We start from the raw sequence: 26,049 nt of genomic DNA, 5'->3' as shown, positions 1-26,049 counted from the left end.
CAACATTGATAATAATCATAAATGTTTCTATAATAATCATCATATCAGAATGATTTCTGAAGGATCATGTGACACTGAAGACTGGAGTAATGATGCTGAAAATTCAGCTTTGATCACAGGAATAAATTACACTTTACTATATATTCACATAGAAAACAGCTGATTTACATTGGAATAATATTTCACTATTTTACTGTTTTTACTGTATTTATATTCATATAATCATAGTGAGCAGAAGAGACTCTTTCAAAAACATTAACAAATTTTACCAACCTCAAAGTGTAGTGTATGTGTGTATTTATTTATTTATCAACTCAAATTAGGTAATATTTGTCCTTTTTTGCAGAAGATGCAGGGCAGTTATTAGGACTGATTCCACATCACGATAATACTCCATTAGCATTCCTTTAGGAACATTTCAGCCTTTGAAACAAAGAACTAAATTAGCTCTAAATTAGAAATACAATTGATTCTTAACATTCTGACTAAACGGACACATTGCAATTTGAAAGCTCACTTCCAGCTCTTGGAAACGAGCCACCAGAAGGAAGTCTCCTCCGTGACCGCAGAAGCCGATGTGACATCATGTCCTCAACATCGGAGTAAGTGGCTCACTGGCAGGAGCTCAGAGCCATTAACGGCAAGATTCAGCATCAATTCCCACCTGGAGAAATTATCTGACCGCTGCTGCTGTGCCCTTCAGCAAGAACTTAACCCTTCAGCGGCTCCGGGCGGCCCTGGACTCCTGTCCCTGCGTCAGATAGAACTAGATACTGAGAAGAAGAAGAAAATAATGAGACATGAAAACAATATGCATAAAACTGTAGCTACATACTGTACATGCAGATATTTGAAAAACAATTATTTAAAAGCTTCTCACATATATCTTTCTATATATTTAAATGCATATGGTGACAAATTGGTTGCACTTTATTTCAATGGTCCACTTTAAACATTCTACTAACTACAAGTAACTTTGCAACTACATGTCAACGAACTCTCAGAGTATAGAGTACATCATTAGAGTGTAGTTACTTGTAGTTAGTAGAATGTCTGTTGAGGAGCATCAAAAAGTGTTAATAGATATTAATACTCTAATGACTGCTAGTTGACATGTAGTTACTTGTAGTTAGTGTAATTTCTGTTGAGGAGCATCAAAATAAAGTGTTAATAGATATTAATACTCTAATGACTGCTAGTTGACATGTAGTTACTTGTAGTTAGTAGAATGTCTGTTGAGGAGCATCAAAATAAAGTGTTAATAGATATTCATAAAGTATATTAAAAATTTTACTGTTTTTATTGTATTTTTGATCAATCTTACGGACCTCAAACAATATATATATTTAGTGTTGGGGAAAGTTACATTTAAAAGTAATGTGTTACAATATTGCGTGACTCCCTAAAAAAGTAACTAATTCAGTTAGTTACTTTTTATGTAAAGTAATTTGTTACGTTACTTTTGCATTACTTTTCTCATCTGCGCTTGCTTATTTATCAACAACAACAACAACAGTTCTATTTTTTGGCAAAATGTATTTTGTCGTAAATTTACGTAATGTGCTACTTTACTAGTTACTTAATAAAAGTAATCTGATTACGTAACTCAAGTTAATTGTTATGCGTTACCCCAACACTATATATGTATATATATATGTATAAAAATTTCCTCCCCAAGCCTTTTCTAAATAGAGGACAAACCCCAGTGGATATGCACATAGTAAAATATGTTGGGATTCCTCATGCACTTCAAGCATCTGGACCAATAGCAAGCCAATCATAAGCTTCACAAGCTTCTCTCTGGATGTCTACTCACGTTTCATCATCCACTTGTTCAGAACAGAGCCAGATTTAGCTGACAGTATTTGCCAAAATGATCCTAATATTTGAGAGACATGTGGGTCAAAGGCAGGCAGCGGTTGGAAATATTCCAATCTCAGCTTGTCTTGCGCTTTTGACAGGCCTATCAGGTGTTTTCACCATTCTACCCTTTCCTTCCTGGCCTCATTCTGTCATAGCCGCTCTGTCTCCTGCTTAAGTCTTCCGTAAAGTGTCCCAATGCACAACACATGTAAAAATGCATTATAAATAGGCGAGTCATCAGTCAGTCACTCAGCGGTGTGAAGGCAAATCCACTGGTGTCGCCAATTTAGTGCATTTCCATTGTTGAGTGACGGATGGAGCACAGGCATGAAAGCGGGAGTTCCAGCAGCCGCGCTTTCATCATTTCCGTCACGCGTTTGACATATAGCGGCTAATCAACAGCAGGCCTATGCTTGTGAACGGAGACTTCATTATTCGGATTTTGCTTATATCTATATTTATCCGTCGGAGTCGGGCCAATTACGCGGTTTTATCCACGAAACCTGCGGCTAACACCTGGATCGTTTGAGTGATGATTCATGACCTGTGTCACCCGATATAAATTTGCACGGGGAAAAAAACACCACTTTATGTAATGGCTGGGATTGAGTCAACAAACCCTGAGGGAGTGTGTGAGCGCGAGTGGATCGTGTGTAGCTCACCTGCCAACAGCACAGGTGTCTTCTACACAATAATAAGCTTAGTTTGTATGGCTTGTCTCGTGAAATGACTGTACTTCAGAATACAACCTTCTATCCTGACCCGGAAATGAGTCTAGGGTCTGCAGGGTCACAATCAGCTGAGAAAGATGCATATAATTATATGCAGCTGAACATATTGTGCCTACAGTAGGTTGAATATAAAAATAGAAAGCACTTCATATGCACTACAACTCAACAGTTTGGGGTCAGGTTTTGCAAGAAGGAAATTAATTCTTCTATTCCTTTGTAGCGTATGCACACGTATCAGGATAATCAATAAACTTTGGAATGTCCAGAACGCTTTTAGCATGCTGGACTGGGTTGTAAAACCCCCCCAGAGACTGACCAGATCCACATTCCAACACCCCACACACACAGGGACACACAAAAACACACACACAGACAGACACAGAAACACACAATCATACATTTTCAACTGTATTTGTAAACTACCACTATGCTGAAATATATATTTCATATATTTTTAGGGCCTATGCATGTTTCCTAGTGTTTAAATGAGTGTATTTGTGCTAGTGTGCATTTTAACGATATAATTTTGTCTGTAAACCATAACTTCTCTCCTATGCCTTTCTGACCTATCGAGTTTGGTCTCGCCGTAAAGCTCCGGACACGAGCTATTTACTGAGATATGTCACACCGCTGACAAATGCATTTTTCTATGTGTTTAATGATACTGTGAAGAACACACTCCATTTGGAGATCTGAATTGATAGTCATAACTCATGCAGATTAAGTCGTGAGGCCAAGCAAAGGAAAAGCTTTCCCGCCAACTTTGCACCCATGTTATTGGCTACCCCACCTCAAGGAGGTGTGTCGGCTTATCTGTCATAAAAGCAAAGACGCACAATTCCAGACTCTCTCTCTCCCGTGTTCTCTCCCGATTGTCTCACGAGCATCTCGTGCACGTTTTTCCCGGACCCCTCCGGTGACCACGCGCTGCCACCGCGCTCAGCTTCGGGATCGCCATCTTCCAGCGAAACTCACTCTCGTCCTCAGTTCAAACCTTCCCGCTGAACGGAGGAAGCCAACGAACTGCACCAGCGCTAACCTGAAATTCGACACACGCAACCAATGCAAGTATACTGCCGTTTCTCAATCTTAGATGATGAAACTGATTTCCGTGCTGGCTTAGGACTGGTTGTGAGTTTGCTACTTGCCTTCTCTCTCTTTCCTTCTCTACTTCTATTCTTGTACATAGGTGTGTATTTTCTTGTATATATATTTAGAACCTCTGTATTCGTAGTTTGCATATATTAAAACGTTATTCATGCTCGATTGTTCTGTTTGTTCTTTCAGCGGAAAACCCAAGTCACTTTAACGTTTTTCGATCGCTTTATGCTTTAGTTATTTTCATGGCCAGAGAATAACTCCGTTTATAATATTCTGTGAGGGACTTAGTTTGCTGGACAAACGAGCAGTTTCTCTAAATAATTATTAAACCAGAACTAATCATATATGTAATTGATTATAATTCGTTGTAATTGATTCACAATATATGTTTAATTCCCCATTGGGTCGATATATGAATATAATTATTCATAACCTTATGAATTGTTATATTCATATTTCATCCATAAATTGATTAATAACCGCTACATTTCGTTACATATATTATTTGGTGGAGGATTCGCGAGCAACGTTTTAAACTTGGTTTTCGGTAAAAGAGCAATGTAGAATAATTTTGTATGATTTAACTTACATGCGCGTTTTATTCAGTGAGAAGACGCACGGGTCCTCACTACGCACCGTTAACAAGCTGCTGTTTGTGTCTAGAAACACTGCAGGCATAGCCTTGGTTGACCGTGAAATACACTGCAGTCCATTGATATCTCAAGCTCGTATCTGTGAAGGACGACAATCTTTGCAGTAAGTTACAGTTTTGAATATTAATTTCCGCTTGAATAAACGAATTGAATCGTGTTCAGCGAGTTTAGAGGGTCGTGGCGAGATTCCTGCGACCACTCTTTCGAGGCCTCATTATATTTACCCGCTACTGAATCTGAATTTCTTGTGTCGTCAAAAATTCACAATAGCCGGTTTGCTCCTGGGTTACGTCGTTTGGACTAGCTACCCAAAACCACGTGATCCCCGTTACAGAACTAATCGGAAAACAAGTACGTCTGGTTTATCGATTGATGTGTAATAATATGGAGACTCGTATCAGCATTCTGATCCAATGTTGATTAGTAACAGCGGCGAAGCAATCCCGCATAAAAGTTACATATTCGCGTGCATTAAAGTTTGCACCAAAGGGACTGATTCCCAGAGTTGTGTACCCGTGATTAAAACGGTACACATATATTTATGAAAGAATCCGCTGAGGTTCTATAGTTGTAATCGTGACCGTGCAGTTAAAACAGCGTAAGGGTCAGAAACCCACAAGCGCGCTCGTTTTTGTATCACGAATTAAAGAAAGGGGATGCAGTAACTCTGACCAGACGCCAGAGGGCAGTCTGCTCAGGTGTGCCACCCCTCCTACTTATTGGTTGTGTGGACTCAGTGACGCCACCGCGTGGACGTTCTGAGTTAAAGCCGCTCCATACTTTGAACTGAAATTATCTCCAAGTTATCTTTTGCTTCTCTATACTGCGGGGAGTTGTAAAAGTAATTTGCTTTTGGTGGTTATGCTTTCCAATCATTGTTGGAATGTGGTTTACTGATTTAAATTTAATTTAAACACGTTTAAATTTTTAATTTAAATTGTTTCCCCTTCCAACAAGGGAATTCACTTTCTGAGAGTGCGCCCCCTGGTGGACACTGTCAGATAAGTCAATTCTCTTTTCCCTTGTATTCTTTTTCCTGTATTCACAGATCTACTTTATTTTATTTTATTTCAGTTTATTTATTTTATTTTTATTCCACTTTGTGTTATTTCATCCATTCCCTTTTTGTCTTTTCTCTCTCTCAAGTTATTTCTTTAGTTTACTTTGGAAATTCATTCCCTTTATTACTTAATGTTTTATTTTATTCACTCTTAGTTCTGGGTCCTGTGTGTTATTGGCTGGCAATAATATTCACGCACACCCAAGCCTCCCTTATTTCATACACTTATTTTTGAATTTAATTAAATAACATTTAATTCAATTTTAAAATTAAGTAGTGTCAATCAGTTGGCATTTTGCTATCAACAAGCAATTCTCTTTAGGGAAAAATCTGCAAATAGGGAAGGCTTTCTCTTTTCTTTCTCCCATTCTGTTATTCTATGCACTCATTTAAATTTAATTGAACAAGTTTAATTCAAATTTGAATCAAGTGCCTCTGAATTATCCTCTTCTCGCTTTTTCCCATCCTGTTATTCTATGCACTCATTTAAATTTAATTGAACAGAGTTTAATTCAAATTTGAATCAAGTGCATCTGATTTGTTTTTGTTTTATGTTATTTTTACTTTTGTTCTGCTTCTAGCTAGTTCCTTTTATACCCCTACTCTTTTATCCTACACACTTAATTTAGTTAAATTCTATTTAAACAAGATTTAAATTGAGTTTAAATTTACAATTAAGTCGTGTTTACCTGACTGTTTGTGCACTTGCAGATAAGGCCCTTTAGCGCCCTGGGGTGAGCTGACGGTTGCTCCAGTGAGTTCCAGTGAGTGGAGCTACCTGGCCTGGCGCTTCTTACACTAACCGTGTGTGAATCGTGGACATTCTGACCTCGTATCACGGGCAACACGCAAGGACATCAGCGAGTTGTGTATCAGGTACAGGGAGGCAACGAGACCCGGGGTGACAACAAGCGGCAATTTTGTTTAATTTCCCTGCTCAGGCTTCTGCATGACAGAACCGCCCGTTTGGAGTAACTGCCCGTAAAGGGGACAGACTCTGAGTTCAGGGAAAACTCAATCTTGACTGGTCACTCGGGCCGTTGGCGCAAATACCTTGCCAAAGTGCGCAATTGTGCTGGTGTTCCCTGTTTGAGAGGTTGCACCGTGGTACAAAGGGGACAGGTGGCCACGGACACCGCAGTAGAGTGTTTGATCGTCGAGGAAAGGTGGCCTGCCATTGAGTTCTTATCTGAGCACCCACGATTCACCCAGGCCTACGACATACAGTCACTTCACCTAATTGAAAGCCACAGAATATTACATATTCTTCAATTACTCAGGTGCGGGCCAACCCTTAGGCTCTCGATCCATACCATCCCTCTAGGTTTTATGATGCAACCGTGCACTCGCCTGACACCGTCATAAACCCAGCTGGAATAGGAAGTTTAAGTTTCACTTCTCCCCTCTAGCCCTTCTGTTTTAGTTTATTGCGATTCTATTTTGATTCCTTTCTATTTGTTTACTGCTCTATTTCTCATTTAATTGCATCCTCCCTGTTCTGTTTTGCTTCTCTACTGTGTTTGTTTCTTTCAGTTCATGTAAAAGCAGAGCCTGTGAGAGCCATCACGGAAAACTGAGTAATAGATAGACGACCGAGCAGCGAGAGTCATCAAAGGACTCTTAGGGCTACCGCCTGTCAAAATCTTTATTCAAATCCGGCACTCACCCACACAAATTGACCCGCGTGGTCCTTTTGGCTATCGACAATTAAGTGTCTAGCCTCACATTCCACTAACTGTCTGCACCAGTTAACTGGAACCAAACCAAAGAATTATATAATCATGCATTATTATAAGTCGTTAGCCCTGCGCGTGCTTGCATTGGTTCTGTTTGTGCTGTCTTTCTCTCGCCAACAGCAAGCTAACGTGTTCAGAGCAGCCAGCCCCAGCACCCATGGGGACGGACTCAAGACCGGGTTGGGCTCCCTGACCAGCACAATCCTGCCCAACGACGCTGTGGATCCCCAGCACCTAAGCAACGAGCAGCTGGACGACAACCTGAATCGACTAATGGCCCACGATCCAATGCCGAGCTACAAAGAGTGGGCGAGAGTCATCCGAGCCATCGCCCACAACCTCAAGCTCCAGGCGGAGGACGCCCGGAGGAATCAGGCCCAGATTCATCGTCACCACGATCAGCGACTCGTCGAGACCCAGGACCAGCGTTGGACAGCGGACGAATCCAAACCCGAGCTGCAGGAGGAGCTGCAAAGACTTCAAAAAGCCCTTGCAGAGCTCCACCTGGAGGTGGAGCGTAGAAAACTGACTGGAAAACTCCAACACAGCGAAGCTCCCCTAGCCAAAGCAGAGACTACACTGAAAGACAGACACACTAAAGCCCTGACCTGTGAAAATCATCTCAAACAGGCCCAGAAAGGAGTTATGGCTCCGAAACAACAAAGAGACTATGTGAATGAACTTGACACTGGTTACAGAGTAATGAAAAGTGGCATGGGAGGGGAAACACACATCACCGAGTTTCCCCTAACCAGTCAAGAAGCCCTAATTCCAAATGGGGTTAAAAGTCCACTGCCCAAAACGTCCAACGGCCAAGAACCTTCGCCAGCAGCTGTCACATCCAACTGCCAGCACCTGCGACAGGTTCTGATCCAAAAGCTTTCTGACCCTGCATCAGATCAAGGGCTCCCTGCTGCCATGGACCTAAAACGGGGCAGACTGAATAACCCATACACTTTCTACAGCCGAATGCAAAGAGGGTACTACGGAGCACGTAACCAGCCAGCAACGGAGGAAGATTTCATCTTCAACCCTCTGCTTCTCCGAGAGCTGCACCCTGCGGTGAGTGATCATCTGGCAGCCTTGGCCCGCTCAAGCAGCATGTCTATTCAGCAGCCGCGAGACTTGGTCGACGAAGCTCAAGCCAAGCAGAGAACTGCGTCTAAAAAGACTGTAGAAATTCCAACCAGTTACCCAGACTCCGATCACTGTCTCAGAAACCTGTCCTTACCTTTTTGAAAGACTGAGAAATGAAGCTGAAAGACAAACTCAGACTCTCAAGTCACAAAGATGTGAGCTGAATGTGCAGTCGCACAGTCCAAATGAGGTCCACCTTGAACACACAGCTCCCACACACCACACCATTGGTCGAGTGAGCCTGGTACCTCCTGTGTGCGTAGCGCAAATGGACACGTTTCTCTGTTCCACTCACAAAGACCTGCTAGACTGTTTTGAGCCCTTATTGAACGCCAGACCACTGAAAATCTGGGCTCAAGTGTGTGAACTTCTGCCTTCCCAGTCACCCAGGCCACCTGAGCCAGACGGTCAGGTCACAGAGGTCGCGGGAAATCTCCCAGCTAACCGCGGGAACCCGGTCTTAGAGCACAGTTCAAGTTCGCTACCCGGCACACTTCAACCCACCATAGACTGTAGCTCCCTCTGCTCCAAGGTCATGACAGACTCACAGCTGAATGATGTAACTACAACAGACATTATTCTCACACTGTGGGCAGACAACTCAGCCTTCAGCCACACGCTGTTAAGTGCCCTCATTGAAGGAACACCGGACCTCCCATTTGTCAACATGCAAATACGCTTCCCATTGGACTTTCGTCTGTCAACCATGATGACCGTCAAGGACATCTGCGTTGTGAACTTCAAATGGAACAACCGGCATTTAACCCATCACTTCCTGGTCCTTCCAGACATCCTGATGCACTCTAGTGCTCATACGGACAGTGCAAATGAGTTGTTGTGGGCCCCAATGACTGTACAGCTTCCTGTTGTTCCTGTCAACACTGCCAACTTCCTGTCAGGCCAGACTATCCAACAGGTCTGCATCCTGATCAACATACAGGAACCTGTAGTACCACCTTACACCAAAGGGGGTGCTGTTTGGATCAACATACAGGAAATTGTAGTACCACCTTACACCAAAGGGGGTGCTGTTTGGCTCAACAGGCAATGTGGTCAAACCCTAAGCCACATGCTGGGCTCCTTCACACTGTCACCTGAAGGCGTGGAACTTGGACTTGCTCTAAAAGCCACACCGCTAACTGAAGTGTCACCCTACGTAGTTCACAGCTGGCTCAACGAATGCATGGTCACAGACATCAGCATTCCCAAAGCCCACCATCTAGAATGGATAATGGACCACGGCCCCTATGACTTTGAACGCAAGTTAACAGTCATTAACTTAATACCAGCTGCCATGGTCCCAGAAGGAAGCTTAAGCAACACAAGTTTCACAGCATCCTTCAAGAGCATCTCCATCACTTCCATCAAACTGGTACCCACAGAACAGGTGCACAGAACGGAGCTGATGGAGGACAAACACCTTGCAGTACCCACAGTCGCTAACCAGCCTGCCTGTGAAACTCAGGGAAAGCGCTGCACCTCGGACAGCCAACCTGACAGCTTACACTACAACAGAGGAGCCCTTCCCAAGGTTTGAGCCTAAAGGCCAACAGATCCAGAAAGATGCAAGTGCGCTAAAGAATGATGCAGACTGTCGAAGACTCAGAAACGTCTTGCACAAATTCAAAGTGACATTTGACAAAGACCTTTTATGCTGTGGTCTCACTAAACTTCACACAGTGCATAGTGCAACACACCCAAATGCTCCTCCCACCTTAATCAGGCAGTACGAAGGTCACATCGCCCCACATGAACCAGTACAGGAGGTTGTTCATTCAACAGAAGGAAAAGGTGTTATCTGCCCATGCAACAGCACCTATTCAGTCCCTACCTGGTCCATTGTCAAACCAGACAGCAAGTGGCGACCCACCAGCGACTTCAGGAGGCTGAACCAGCAGGTGCCACTGCCACAACGTGCCAGAAAGCACAAGTCTGCACGGAGCGGAGATTCAGCTGCCTATCAAAACTGCTATAACAGCACACCAGCGTTGACACTTGAGATACTGGTACCCCAACAACAGCGACCAGCCTGTCACAGATACCTCAAAGAGAATGCGTGCCAAGGAATGCCCACGGCCTATGTCGATGGACGTTCCTACAACCATGAGGGCATCCCACAGGCAAATGCAGGGGTACGATGGTTAAGAAACCAACCCTGCCAACCACAGAACAGCAGGTGGGGTCCCCAGTCATGTCAATATGGTGAAGCAGCAGCTACCCTCAAAACCCTTCACGTCTCCCCTCAGCTCATAACATCAGGGAACTCATGTGCACAGACTCACACGTTGCCAGACCTTGTTTCACATGCCATCTTCTGGGCTGGAAACAAACTGGTTTCAAGACTGAATGCAACAAGCAGGTGAAACATCAACACATGTTCCAGACACGTGATCACCTCACCCAAGCACACGACATGATCGTTTACTGGGAAAAGGTGAAAAGATGCTTGAAGCAACCAGGGCGTGACAAAGGTGTGAACGACCAAACTAATGCCCTTGCCAAGACTGGCACACTGCATAACAAGCTATGGTCACACCCACCCCATTCACCCACCCTTAGTGTGGCAACAACAACCCGCAGCCAGCGGACTGTTCCTGCAACATTTCCCACCTTACTGCCACTGCCACTGACAACCAAACTTTCCAACATTTCCATTCGACATGTTTTGTACCACCACTCAGACCCTCCAACCTCCCGTTCCCGGCATCTGGTCCCACGGCGGCCCCTAGCAACAAACGACTGCACGAGACCGACCACATGCTGCGTGTGGGAATAAACTTTCTAAAAGTATGTCCCTGATGTCCTCACAGCGCCAAAGCTTGTACTGCCACAGGGCCAAAAGGGGGTGAACTGATATACACCCACGACACACCATGTGCCAAACACCATGGCACCAGAACTACGGACGAGACATTAAAACAAGTGGCGCACTGGCCCAGCATGCAGCAAGATGTGGCAGAGCACGCCAGAGGATGTCAAGTTTACCGTCATGTCCAGACTGCAAACGCAAAGCACCGAGCTTCACTGCAAAACCGAGGAATCACATTTCCACGGTCAGTCGACCAGAAAGACTGGACGGTAAAACCTCCTCTGATGCTCATGGCCATCACAGACACCGTACAGGAGTCAACTCAGGTGTTCCCCACAGAACTACTGATGGCACGGCAGGTGCCACTGCCGTTGCATCTGTACCAACCAGGAGACTTGAGTCTCATCACAGCCTGCTCCCCTCATCAGCAGCACAACAAGCTCCGCCTACAACTGAGAAAGCAACTCGCAACACAGAGCCAAACCCTGCAAACCACCTGCAAATCCTGGAAAGGTATTGCGGTGGTTCTCCGCACTCACAGTTTCCTGCTGATCCAAACTGCGAACTCAAGGAAGCAACTGTTTACAGTCCTCCAGAATGACTTTGCCCAAAATCAGCTGGTTATAGCTCTGTTGATAGACCTGCTGCGAGAAATTAGCTTCTCTATGGACAGAGTGGCTATGAATAGGAGTCCTCAGTATCCTACACAAACTGTGCTGGACTTTGCTACTGGCAGACCCAAAGACATGGTCAATGTCAGGTGGCGGCAACGTAACACCCATGCCAAGAAACACACCTCAGTTGCGGTAGCCTACCACAACAGCAACCCACGGCTGTGCCCGGCTCCCCACTTTCGCAGGTGTAGTTTCACCAAAGACTTTCAGTACTTCTGCCCAAACCAGCTCTTCCTCAGAAACCACACTGAAGGAATGGGCCGGTTGCAGCCCATGACCAGCGACACACGCTGCCCGGCCAAGCCTCGCACCCCAGTTATCGGAACACAAGCCGAGACTGTGGGTGATCGACTGCTCATCCACACCCCCACTCATGCTGCCATCGTAATCTACAATCAGCACAACACCGCCACTCATGTCAGGCTGCCCAATCCAAGTAAGAGGATCCATTTACCCCTGAGTTCCATCCTTTATCACAGCCACCTGGCAGTGCACTGTCTCTCAAGCAAAGAGGACCAGTCAGAACTGGAAATCCCATCTTCCCCCAGGGATCACAATCACACCTTAGATCCAGGAATGGAACTGAGGATTGACAAAGGGGGGTCCCAGCTAAGTGACAGTACTCCCACTGATGCAGCCCTCCAAGCACTCTCACGACTGCCTGTCCTGACCAGCTCACCTAGAGCCCGAGCTTGGACTGCTGCCAACACAATCCGTTGCCTCTCCATGGCAATCAAGTACGCACTCGCCCGGGGCCTGGCCTTCATCCTATCCCAAGGGATCAAAGGGATGCAAGAATCCACGGACAGGTGCTTATCTGCTCTCCCTCAAGGACCAGTAGGAACCACCTGCTGCGTGACCATCCGGATCCATGTGCCATCGAACTTGGTTACCGTCCAACGAAGTCCGCACAGGAACTTCGTTGGCCGAAAGGGGGAATCTGTAGCGTATGCACACGTATCAGGATAATCAATAAACTTTGGAATGTCCAGAACGCTTTTAGCATGCTGGACTGGGTTGTAAAACCCCCCAGAGACTGACCAGATCCACATTCCAACACCCCACACACACAGGGACACACAAAAACACACACACAGACAGACACAGAAACACACAATCATACATTTTCAACTGTATTTGTAAACTACCACTATGCTGAAATATATATTTCATATATTTTTAGGGCCTATGCATGTTTCCTAGTGTTTAAATGAGTGTATTTGTGCTAGTGTGCATTTTAACGATATAATTTTGTCTGTAAACCATAACTTCTCTCCTATGCCTTTCTGACCTATCGAGTTTGGTCTCGCCGTAAAGCTCCGGACACGAGCTATTTACTGAGATATGTCACACCGCTGACAAATGCATTTTTCTATGTGTTTAATGATACTGTGAAGAACACACTCCATTTGGAGATCTGAATTGATAGTCATAACTCATGCAGATTAAGTCGTGAGGCCAAGCAAAGGAAAAGCTTTCCCGCCAACTTTGCACCCATGTTATTGGCTACCCCACCTCAAGGAGGTGTGTCGGCTTATCTGTCATAAAAGCAAAGACGCACAATTCCAGACTCTCTCTCTCCCGTGTTCTCTCCCGATTGTCTCACGAGCATCTCGTGCACGTTTTCTCCCGGACCCCTCCGGTGACCACGCGCTGCCACCGCGCTCAGCTTCGGGATCGCCATCTTCCAGCGAAACTCACTCTCGTCCTCAGTTCAAACCTTCCCGCTGAACGGAGGAAGCCAACGAACTGCACCAGCGCTAACCTGAAATTCGACACACGCAACCAATGCAAGTATACTGCCGTTTCTCAATCTTAGATGATGAAACTGATTTCCGTGCTGGCTTAGGACTGGTTGTGAGTTTGCTACTTGCCTTCTCTCTCTTTCCTTCTCTACTTCTATTCTTGTACATAGGTGTGTATTTTCTTGTATATATATTTAGAACCTCTGTATTCGTAGTTTGCATATATTAAAACGTTATTCATGCTCGATTGTTCTGTTTGTTCTTTCAGCGGAAAACCCAAGTCACTTTAACGTTTTTCGATCGCTTTATGCTTTAGTTATTTTCATGGCCAGAGAATAACTCCGTTTATAATATTCTGTGAGGGACTTAGTTTGCTGGACAAACGAGCAGTTTCTCTAAATAATTATTAAACCAGAACTAATCATATATGTAATTGATTATAATTCGTTGTAATTGATTCACAATATATGTTTAATTCCCCATTGGGTCGATATATGAATATAATTATTCATAACCTTATGAATTGTTATATTCATATTTCATCCATAAATTGATTAATAACCGCTACATTTCGTTACACCTTCAAGATGCATTAAATTTATGCCACAACCACAAAACAACAACAATCATGAATAATGATATCTTCCATTTTATTTTCTTATTTAATGCAACAGAGGAAAGTGCTTTTCGTTCATCTTGTATTTACAAAAACAATGTGACAAAAAAAATAATCAGAAGCTAATTTAAACTTCTAAAACATGCAAAGTTCATTAGAAAGTTGTTTCTATCGCTGTCAGCAGACGACAACTCCCGTTTGCCGGAGGTACTGTTGTCAGACGGCGGCTCTGTGACCTTTGACCTCATGAAACTTCCCTTCTCTTCCTGAAGGGGAACAGGGCCGGACGAACAGAAGCACGGAGCGCCGAGAGCCGCCTGACGTGGAAGCACAGAGCAGCTGTTAACTCACTGGATTACAGTACAAACACTGTTAACATGAGCTGTGATAGAAACCAATCACTGCAGACAAACACCTTCACTTCTCATTAAACATATGCAAATGAGGTGCCTGAGCCGATTAACATGAGGCATTGTACATGATTTATGGAAATGTTGTGCACAAGGTCACTTTTATGTAAAGTCAAACTCAAACTTTTCACTCTGTCAGGGAGAATAAAATGAAAAGAATCCGCAGTTCACCTGCTGTCACATCCAATTTCCTGCCATACATAATACTTATTCATAATTCATCTGTAAACAAAGTGTGTGCGAAAATCTGCCTCAACTAATCTAAAGATCTGATTCTTGTTTAATCGCTTTCAGTGCCGCGTTTACAGACGACACCAATAAAAATGCTAATTAAATCTGCTTTTCTTTTCCCTTTTTTGCATCATGTTGTCAGTGACTAGAAATACAGTTTATTTATCTGCACAAACTAACAGATGTTTTCCAATGTAATCTCATTGACAAAGCAACATATTGAAAACGATCATACTCGTTTCTAAAAGTATTTCATTTAGCTAACTAAATGGGAGCTACTTAAGAGAAATATATAATAGGTCAATGACGTGACGGATCATTTTTTTTTTTTGTCCAAAGGCCTTAATAATAATAAAAAAACAAAAATATGACATCCAAAGTATGTAAGATAGTACAACTAGATCTCTTTTATTGAATCCAAAAGGTTTTAATTATATTTTTCTACATATAAAGATATTTTAAAGATTTTGAAGTGTCAAAAGGTCATTCGGTACAGCCATTTAATTTGTGATTAAAATATCTTAAAATGTAATAAATGTATATATTTTTTATTCTGGCATGATTTTATAACATCATATATCAACATAGTGCAAAATTATATTAGAAGTGGTTGCTTTGTTATGAGAAAGAATGTCTGGAAAAATGAATTTCATTGATGTCATTCGGAGTAACCAATATAAAGAGACCATTTTGAATCAAGTCATGTGATCAATATCATGTGACAAGATGTGACATCATTTAGACACCTGCAAAGGACCACATGATCATGAAGCAAACTAACTAACTCTCATTTAACTATTTGATAAATTCATGTTTCAGACATCAGGTCATTCGGTGCAACCGCTATAAAACATGGAAAATGTTGAAATATTTAAAAAACTTAAATATAAAATGTTTTATTGTCCTTTTGTTAGCTTTTGTTAGCAAGATAGCTGTTAGCATTTTTTTTATATAAATATCGTCATTCATTTGCCCATCTCGTAAATGATGACAAAAGCAGTGTTAATTGATTATGAAAAACACAATCTCATTGATTTCTCATTGATCTCCATTATGTTTTTTTTACACTTTTAAAAAACGTATTCATCAATAACCCATATTATATATTATATTATATTATATTATATTATATTATATTATATTATATTATATTATATTACACTTTTATTCTGCACTTTAAAAAGAGGAATAATCACAGTTTCCACAAAAATTATGAACTGTTAGTTATTGATAATAATCATAAATGTTTCTTGAGCAGCAAATCATCATATCAGAATGATTTCTGAAGGATCATGTGACACTGAAGACTGGAGTAATGATGCTGTAAATTCAGCTTTGATCACAGGAATAAATTACACTTTACTATATATTCACATAGAAAACAGCTGATTTACATTGGAATAATATTTCACTATTTTTACTGTATTTTTGATCAAATAAATGCAGCTTTGGTGAGATTTCCTTTAAATCAAACTTTTGAACAGTAGTGTATGTCCTTTAAAAACAAATATTGACAAATAACTTAAGAGTATCAGAATTACTGTAGGAAATCAAAGAAGTGAGGAGCCCATCTTACTCTGAAGTAGTTTCTGAATCTTTTGCTGACCGCATACAGAGCCATGGGGTTGATGCAGGAGTTCACAGACGCCATGTTGAGGCCGATGTAGTCAAGAACAAGAAAAGTGCTGAAACAACACAAACATGTGGTCACCACCATCACTACAAACACAAGGTCCCAATCACCTACATAGGCAGTATTTTAAGACAAGATGCCCACATCAAGGCTGTTTTACAAAATAGGCAGCATAATAATGATCACATGCTTACTTTACACACATAATGCACTACAACAAACTCAGTGGCAAATAATAATAATAACAGTAATAAAAATAACTCAAGGTGAGAGAATTACGGATTATAAACTCAATTCAGAGTCAAGTCTCCGTGTGCTGTTTGTATGGTGCTGGTTTTATATGAGTATATGTACATGTGTTTGTTGTGGTAAATCTTACCTCAGTAAGCTGCATCTGTTGGGGTCGTGTTCGTCGTAGATGGTTAACTTGAGGATCCGGCTGAGGTGAAGAGGAAACCAGCAGACTGCGAACACCAGCACCAGACAGAAGACGGTCCGGGCCGCCTCGCGTCTCTGCCGGGCCCAACACAGAGCATTCATTACAGGGACATTGTCAGTGCTGCTACTGTCAGCTATTAAAATAAAGCCGTTCAACTTCAATAGTATCAGACCAAAACTATGGAACAGCAGAAATATAGCGGTTACCCTGGTGCGCTTATTAATAAACGCTTTATAAATAGGAAAATTAAGAGGTAACCACTTGTGAATTAATCTTCCGGGTTTTAACATCATCCCTGCATCAAAAAGAAGCCGGACCTACTACTAGATCGGGCGAGATTCTGACAAAAGCACAAAAAAATTGACTTAAAGTAAATTAAAATGAAAAAACTATATAAAAACAAAATCAGATTCAAAATATTAAATACTGCTTTAGTTTATAACTGATACTAAAATAACACAGTACAGTAAATGACTCATTAAGACCAGTTCACACCAATAGTTTTAAAAATCATTCTCAATGTAAAAGAACAGCTCTGGACTCTGAAAAGAAAAAAGCTTTTTGCCTCTGCATGAACATTTAATGATAGAGACGGGCGAAGAACGACCTCACCGATCTTTCTGATGTCTGTGTTTTATCTCAGATATTCAGATGAACTCTTTAAATATACCTGCTTCATGTGTTTGTCCAGGACCGACTGCTTCACGCTCCCGCTTAAGATCCTCCGAGTCATCAGAGAGTAAAAGACGGCGGTGCACACCAGCGGCACCATGAAATAAAACCCAAAGAGCCACCAGTCTTTGGCCATTTTATAAAACTAGAACAAGAAAAAAGAGAGTTCCTGATGAGCTTGACATTATTTCAAAGGAAGCACATCATCATTAGACACTCCAGATCTGAAACCACGAGCTGTTTGAGGAGGACACAAGACTCTCTATCAAATGTTCCTCACATCATACTGAAGTATTACTTTTAATGATTATTTTGTATTGATCATTTAAAGTGCCCCTATTATGACTTTTTTAAGGTTCTTAATATTGTTTCCTACAACAGGTGCATGCAAGGTCAAAAAAACACTTTCGTTTTCTCATAATATACATTTAATTTCACCTCAATTCTGATAAAGTTGCAATTACTGTTTTTATTTTTTATTTAGTGGCGGAAACGGGCTTCCATACTTTTTTGCCATAACTATTAACAAAGTAAAAAATGGGTATATCATTGTTTGACATTACAAGTACATGGTTATTTTTTTCTGAAAAAACATTTTCAACGGAAAATTCTTCCTGTTGGGTTTATAAAGTGAATTCGCCCCACAGTACGTCTCAGTTTACCTGCATAAACGCAGTGGATTGCACAGGATGAAGGAGGCAGATCCGCAGACGCTCGCCTCTGTAATCCATCGCAATCAGATCAAACGCAACGGCCTCTGGAACCGCCAGTAATGTTGATATGGTCCATATTAAAGACAGTTTGATGACAGTCCACTTGGGAAAACCGAGAGCTTTCGTGCGACTCGTTGACGAAACAACTCGGTACCTTCAGAACCACAAATGTTTCTGTTTTAGTAGTCAGTGGTGGATAATATATGATTACATGTGATCTGGATTATGTACAAATTACACCAAAATTGACACTGAAGACTGGAGTAATGATGCTGAAAATTCAGCTTTGATCACAGGAATAAATTACACTTTACTATATATTCACATAGAAAACAGCTGATTTACACTGGAATAATATTTCACTGTTTTACTGTATTTCTGATCAGATAAATGCAGCTTTGATGTTTAGAAGAGACTATCCCAAACAGTAACTTGTAATAATTAACAGAGGCTCTCACCGGTCTACACTCAGAGCGCACAGGCTCAGCACTGTGATCCCAACAGAGCTTTTCTGAATAAACGGCACCAGTTTACAGAGCAGGACACCAAACGGCCAGTCGACCGCCAGGAGCTGCAAAAACAGAACAAATGCATTAGTTCATCTTGTTTTTGAACTTTTTTAATGCACAATTCTAAGAAAAGATACCTTATAAACATTGATGGGAATCCCGATCATGATGTGTAAGACATCGCCCAGTGCCAGACTGCCGATGAGGATGTTGGTTCCGTTTCTCATGCATTTGTGTTCTTTGATTATTCTCAGAAGAGTCACATTTCCAACCATCCCGAGCAGCAGCACCAGACACGAGACGATGCTGTTGATGTACTTGAAGGCATCTCTGATCCGAACGGGTCCAGAGCACATCGGGGTTTTGTTTGCTGTGGCGTCCGGTGATTTCCATGAGATATTCTGTGCCGACCATCCCGGCTCTGCTGTCTGAGCAGTAATGAACCCGAGTGAAGTATGGAAGCACAGCAGTAACAGGACGATGGCGGACGCCTCCATGTGTACCTGAGGACAATCAGGTTTGAATTAGGCCACATGCTGGAGAATAATGGTTCTGCTGGAGAGGTTTGTCTGTTCGCTCTTACCTGCGGCTCTCTGTACTGAAGGTGAAGGTGAAGGTGTGTTTTTATATACACTAGTGTTTTACAAGCAGCTGCTGCAGCGCAATAAATCACGAGTTCTGGCTCGATCTCAGACGCCTGCGGGCGTGACACTGAGTGATCTCGAGTCTGTGATGTCATATATGCAGCGCTTCATTCACACTCATCATCATCATCTTCATCATCATCATCACTGCTCTTTATTCCTGACTTATCAATGTTTGAACAGATGTTCACTGGAACCACCCATCCGTCGTTCTATCTGTCCATCTATCCATCCATCTATCTATCCATCTATCGTTCTATCTGTCGTTATATCTATCCATCTATCCATCTTTCTATCCATCGTTCTATCTCTCCATCCATCCATCTGTCGTTCTATCTGTCAATCTATCCATCCATCTATCGTTCTATCTGTCGTTATATCTATCCATCTATCCATCTTTCTATCCATCGTTCTATCTCTCCATCCATCCATCTATCGTTCTATCTGTCGTTCTATCTATCCATCCATCCATCTGTCGTTATATCTATCCATCTATCCATCTTTCTATCCATCTATCCATCTTTCTATCCATCCATCCATCCATCTATCTATCCATCTATCGTTCTATCTGTCGTTATATCTATCCATCTATCCATCTTTCTATCCATCGTTCTATCTCTCCATCCATCCATCTATCGTTCTATCTGTCGTTCTATCTATCCATCCATCCATCTGTCGTTATATCTATCCATCTTTCTATCCATCTATCCATCTTTCTATCCATCCATCCATCCATCTATCGTTCTATCTGTCGTTATATCTATCCATCTATCCATCTTTCTATCCATCCATCCTTCCATCCATCTTCTGTTCTATCTATCCATCTATCCATTGTTCTATCTATCTATCCATCTATTTATCTATCGTTCTATCTATCCATCCATCCATCCATCTATCTATCCATCTATCCATCTTTCTATCCATCTATGCATCCATCTATCCATCCATCTTCTGTTCTATCTATCCATCTATCCATCCATCTATCGTTCTATCTGTCGTTCTATCCATCCATCCATCCATCCATCTATCTATCCATCTATCGTTCTATCTGTCGTTATATCTATCCATCTATCCATCTTTCTATCCATCGTTCTATCTCTCCATCCATCCATCTATCGTTCTATCTGTCGTTCTATCTATCCATCCATCCATCTGTCGTTATATCTATCCATCTATCCATCTTTCTATCCATCTATCCATCTTTCTATCCATCCATCCATCCATCTATCGTTCTATCTGTCGTTATATCTATCCATCTATCCATCTTTCTATCCATCCATCTATCCATCCATCCTTCCATCCATCTTCTGTTCTATCTATCCATCTATCCATTGTTCTATCTATCTATCCATCTATTTATCTATCGTTCTATCTATCCATCCATCCATCAATCCATCTATCTATCCATCTAACTATCTATCCATCTATCTATCTATCCATCCATCTATCCATCCATCCTTCCATCCATCCATCTATCCATTGTTCTATCTATCTATCCATCTATTTATCTATCGTTCTATCTATCTATCCATCCATCCACTATCTATCTATCTATCTATCTATCTATCTATCTATCTATCTATCTATCTATCTATCTATCTATCTATCTATCTATCTATCTATCATTCTATCTATCCATCCATCCATCTATTTTATCCATCCATACATCCATCTATCCATTCTATCTATCTATCCATTCTATCCATCTATCTATCTATCCATCCATTCTATCCATCTATCTATCTATCTATCTATCTATCTATCTATCTATCCATCTATTCTATCCATCTATCCATTCTATCTATCTATCCATCCATTCTATCCATCTATCTATCCATCCATTCTATCCATCTATCTATCCATCCATCCATCCATCCATCCATCCATCCATCCATCTATCTATGTATCTATCTATCTATCTATCTATGTATCTATCTATCTATCTATCTATCTATCTATCTATCTATTCTATCCATCTATCTATCTATCCATCCATTCTATCTATCTATCTATCTATTTATCTATCCATCCATCCAATCTATCATCCAATCTATCTATCTATCTATCTATCTATCTATCTATCTATCTATCTATCTATCCATTCTATCCATTCTATCTATCTATCTATCTATTTATCTATCCATCCATCCATCCATCCAATCTATCTATCTATCTATCCATCCATCTATTCTATCCATCTATCTATTCTATCCATCTATCTATCTATCCATCCATTCTATCCATCTATCCATCCATTCTATCCATCTATCTATCTATCCATCTATCCATCCATCCATCCATCTATTCTATCCATCTATCTATTCTATCCATCTATCTATCTATCCATCCATTCTATCCATCTATCCATCCATTCTATCCATCCATTCTATCCATCTATCCATCCATTCTATCCATCTATCTATCTATCTATCCATCCATTCTATCCATCTATCCATCCATTCTATCCATTCTATCCATCTATCCATCCATCCATCTAATCCATCTAATCTATCTATCTATCTATCTATCTATCTATCTATCTATCTATCTATCTATCTATCTATCCATCCATCCATCTAATCTATCTATCTATCTATCTATCTATCTATCTATCTATCTATCTATCTATCTATCTATCTATCTATCCATCCATCCATCTAATCTATCTATCTATCTGCACAGTGTTTTTCTCGCTCCTGCAGACGTGAACACAGTGTTGTTGTTGCTCAGGAACAGTACAGCTGCTCCATATGCTGTCTTTTGTCTCGAGCTCCTGACTCACTAGTTTACCCAGGTGAAGGGACTTGATGACAGGGTCATCGCCATGGCAACCAGCACAACTCAGACAGAGCGGGAATGGATGAAGCGCAGCAGGCAGGCGGACAGCTGTGCGGGTGAACTGACTACAGCATCAGTCATCATCCGCTCAAAACACCGCTGCTGCTGTTTTCCGTCTCATCGTTATTCCTCGCCCCAAACCTACGGTTCACCAGCCATAAATATGTCTTACCTGCCAGTAAAACGTGTATAGTGTATTATTTATTATGGAAACATACACAGTTTAAGATACATTACTTTGAGCCAATCACCTGAGATGTAAACGTCATGTGACTGATCAGTTATATCAGAACTCTCTCAGCAAACAGAGAAAACATGTTATTTCATGCCTTTTTTTAGATCCCTCACACACACAAAGTCCCTGGAAAAACATTATCTACTGTAAATGTGATTTTTTTTTTTTGGTGCACTTATAGCAGTGTTGCTGTTGTTAACTAAAATGATTAAAGATAGTTTGTTAATTGAAACATAATGTTGGACGCATTCTTGTGTTTCTCACAGAAGAAAGAAGACATGTTTGCAAGGACGTGTGGGCCAGTAAATGATTTTCATTTTCATGTTTGAGTGAATTACTCCTCTCACCCGTCAGAAGTGCTCAGGAACAGGCTGAACTCTGTGAATCAGGCACATGATTGTACTTCTAAACACACACTCTCTCGAGCAGCAATAAAAACATCATCTCCGGCAGTTACCTTGACCGCTGCTGTGAGATACAGGAGGACGAGACGCTCGGCCTGCGGAACAGCAGCGCCTCATTAAGAGCCGAAGGGAGACGCTCACTTCATGGAAGAACTTTCCTCCTTGACCGCGACATGAGAAGTGGGCGTTACATACCGGAATAGAGTCAGATGATTGGAGGAGGGACTGATGACATCAGCGCTGCGTTCAGCCCCGACAAAACGTTGCAAAACGTTTTTTAAACAGAAACGGTGGCGCGTTGAACACCCTGTTGTGATGACGCAAGCGTTGCAACTATGGCAGCTGAGAAGGCCATTCTTTGTGTTCTTTTTGAAGAATTTTCGGAGCCTGATGATATCGATATAAATATGTTTAATACTGCAAAGAACCCTCGATGTTACAGTCACTGCCCTTGCCGTCCAGAATAAAAGAGAACATCCCAGTCGAGTGAAGGGATTTGTGAAAACTTCTAATTATTTTGATACAACACTTGCCTTGCATCTCAGGATGAAAAGACAAACATTTCAGGTGAAGGATAATCCACTTCTTCCCTCCAAGACTGTGTTATGATCTATATTATTTTATTGTTTAATAGGCTTATCATTATTGCTGATCACTGTTATTGTGCTTTGACATTGTAATATTTACCATTATATAACCAGAGGAGTATAGAAAACTTTATTGAAGTGTAACACCAAAATATATAAGTAAAGTATTTTTTATGTTACATTAATACCCAGTGTGCGAGCTGTCTCTTTAATACCGCGTGGTTTATATACAGGTTGCCGCTGATTGGGCTGACATTTCTGACACACCCACCAAACAAGAGAAAACGCATCTCAAACCCGTTGCACACCGTTTCCAGGAAACGTGTCGTTCAACCCGGAAACCGTAGCAAAACGTTGCGCACCGGTGTGAGCTTGAACGTGCCCCAGGTGAAGAGATGTTTCACAGGTGAAGAAAGTTATTATAGTACATTACATTCTGATTAAAAACAATGAAGATTAACAATATGTATTTATGTATTCATCTTTTTTTTTTTTTATTTTTTTTTTTAGAAAAATTCCATTTTGATTCATGATTTATAAAAATGTGTTTATTCCAATTATTTAAAGTACATATGAAATCAAAATTGACCTTATCTACTTTGTTAGTGCATATTACTAGTCTTGTGGTGAACAATTAATCCGTGCAAGTTAAAACAGAAAAAAATGTTTGTCGCGGTAATCTTTATTCAAAATCTGAAAAGTTTCTTCCGGTCTGGAATGGCGTTGCTTCTCTGATGACGTCAGTATGACGGCTTGGGTTGAAAACGCGTAAACCCCTCCCACCGTTAGTCTGCTATGAGCGAGAGATGGGCGAGGAGGAGCGCTAAAGTTAAACCCGGCCCTGCGACACTTCGATACTTTTTTGCTAACAGCCACTAGATGGCGCTCCGGTAGCGCGACCGCCATTATGGGGTGAAAATACAGTTCTAGAACAGTTTTTTAAATTAAGTCACACACACCAAAAAAATATATACTATATAAATTAGAGCTGTCTTGTAAGAGATGCAAGTAAAAAAATGCATGTAATTTTTTAATTTTTTTTTAAATGCTTGTATAATTTTAATTGAAGTTTCAGGTTTTTGGGGGAATAATGGCTAAAATGGCTTCATCCAATCTCTTGTGCCTTACATTTCAAAATTTCCCAATGAAATAAATAATAAATACAATTAAAATCAATAAATATCAAATACAATTAAAATTAATAAATTAATAAAATTAAAGTAAAGATTAAAATAAATAATTATAATTAAAATAAATAAAAAGTAAATAATTAAAATAAATAAGATTAAAATAAATAAAAAGTAAAAAATAAATAAAATTTTAATATATAAGATTAAAATAAATAAATATAATTAAAATAAATAAATTACAAATAAATAATTAAAATAAAATTCTAATAAATATATCAAATTGAAAAATAAATAATTAATAAAAGTATATATATATATATATATATATATATATATATATATATATATATAAACTAATGAATTTAAAATAAAAATTTAAATATATAAATACGATTAAAATAAAAAGTAAATAAAAGTAAATAAAATTCTAATAAATAAATAAAATAAAAAATAAATAATTGATAAAATTAAACAAAAGGAAAAATACATAAATATAATTAAATGAATCAACTTAAAATAAAAATAAAGGAAATTCTGATAAATAAAATAAAATAAAATACAATTAAAATAAAAATACATAAATAAAACTTAAAATTACAAATAAAATAATAAATTAAATTAAAATAAATAAATATAATTAAAACAAAAGTAAATAAAAAAATAAAATTCTAATAAATAAGATTAAAATAAATAAATAATAAAAAGTAAATATTAAAAATAAATAAAATTCTAATATATACAATTTAAAAATAAATAATTAATAAATTATATATATATGTGAACAAATCAACTTCAAATAAAATTCGAATAAATGCATAAAATTGAAAAATAAATAATTAAAAAAAAAAAAAAAAAAAAAAATATATATATATATATATATATATATATATATATATAAACAAATCAACTTCAAATAAAAATTAAAATATATAAATACGATTAAAATAAATAATAAATAAGTTAAGTAAATACAATTCTAATAAATAAATAAAATAAAATATAAATAATTGATAAAATTAAACAAAAGGAAAAATAAATAAATATAATTAAATGAATCAACTTAAAATAAAATTAAAGGAAATTCTGATAAATACAATAAAATTAAATACAATTAAAATAAAAATACTTAAATAAAACTTAAAATTACAAATAAAATAATACATTAAAATAAATACAATTAAAATAAATAAACCAAATTTAAAATACATCATTAAAATAAATAAATACAATTTAAATGGACAAATATGAATAAATGAATGCATGAGCAGCTAGTGAACATGAGCTGAAATACTAAAAGTTTAGTTGTAATTCTGTATAATTAGATGCCTTTTATCTTGAAGGAGAATCCAGATAATGAAAATGAAATTTCCATCCAACACCAGATCACATATTCTCATCTATACACAAACTCAAACTCCTTCTACAAATTTCCCTCTTCCTCTCAGAGAAAAGATGTGCAAACGAGATTTGATCCAAATC

General features: G+C 39.7%; 1 protein-coding gene across 3 annotated transcripts; it reads right to left on the bottom strand.

The window, feature by feature from the left end:
* Nucleotides 1-341: 341 nt before the first annotated feature.
* ednrbb (endothelin receptor type Bb) lies at nt 342-23,025 on the bottom strand. 3 transcript variants are annotated; one of them, XM_067408753.1, is made up of 8 exons: nt 19,316-19,601; nt 18,870-19,235; nt 18,682-18,794; nt 18,173-18,377; nt 17,509-17,655; nt 16,779-16,912; nt 16,343-16,451; nt 342-773 (listed from the first exon to the last, which is right to left on the bottom strand). In XM_067408753.1, exons 1-8 carry the CDS (start codon nt 19,469-19,471, stop codon nt 711-713), a joined length of 1,293 nt encoding a protein of 430 aa, XP_067264854.1. In that variant the 5' UTR covers nt 19,472-19,601; the 3' UTR covers nt 342-710. The 3 variants fall into 3 exon arrangements, with proteins under 3 accessions (XP_067264854.1, XP_067264855.1, XP_067264853.1); XM_067408754.1 differs by lacking the exons at nt 342-773; nt 19,316-19,601 and adding exons at nt 14,158-14,442; nt 22,907-23,025; XM_067408752.1 differs by lacking the exon at nt 342-773 and adding an exon at nt 14,158-14,442.
* Between the last annotated feature and the right edge of the window lie 3,024 nt (nt 23,026-26,049).

The sequence above is a fragment of the Chanodichthys erythropterus genome, chromosome 14 (assembly GCF_024489055.1).
Source record: "Chanodichthys erythropterus isolate Z2021 chromosome 14, ASM2448905v1, whole genome shotgun sequence".
Classification (NCBI taxonomy): domain Eukaryota; kingdom Metazoa; phylum Chordata; class Actinopteri; order Cypriniformes; family Xenocyprididae; genus Chanodichthys; species Chanodichthys erythropterus.
Note: the sequence above shows the minus strand (reverse complement) of the source record. Positions and strands in the feature narration are given on the sequence as shown.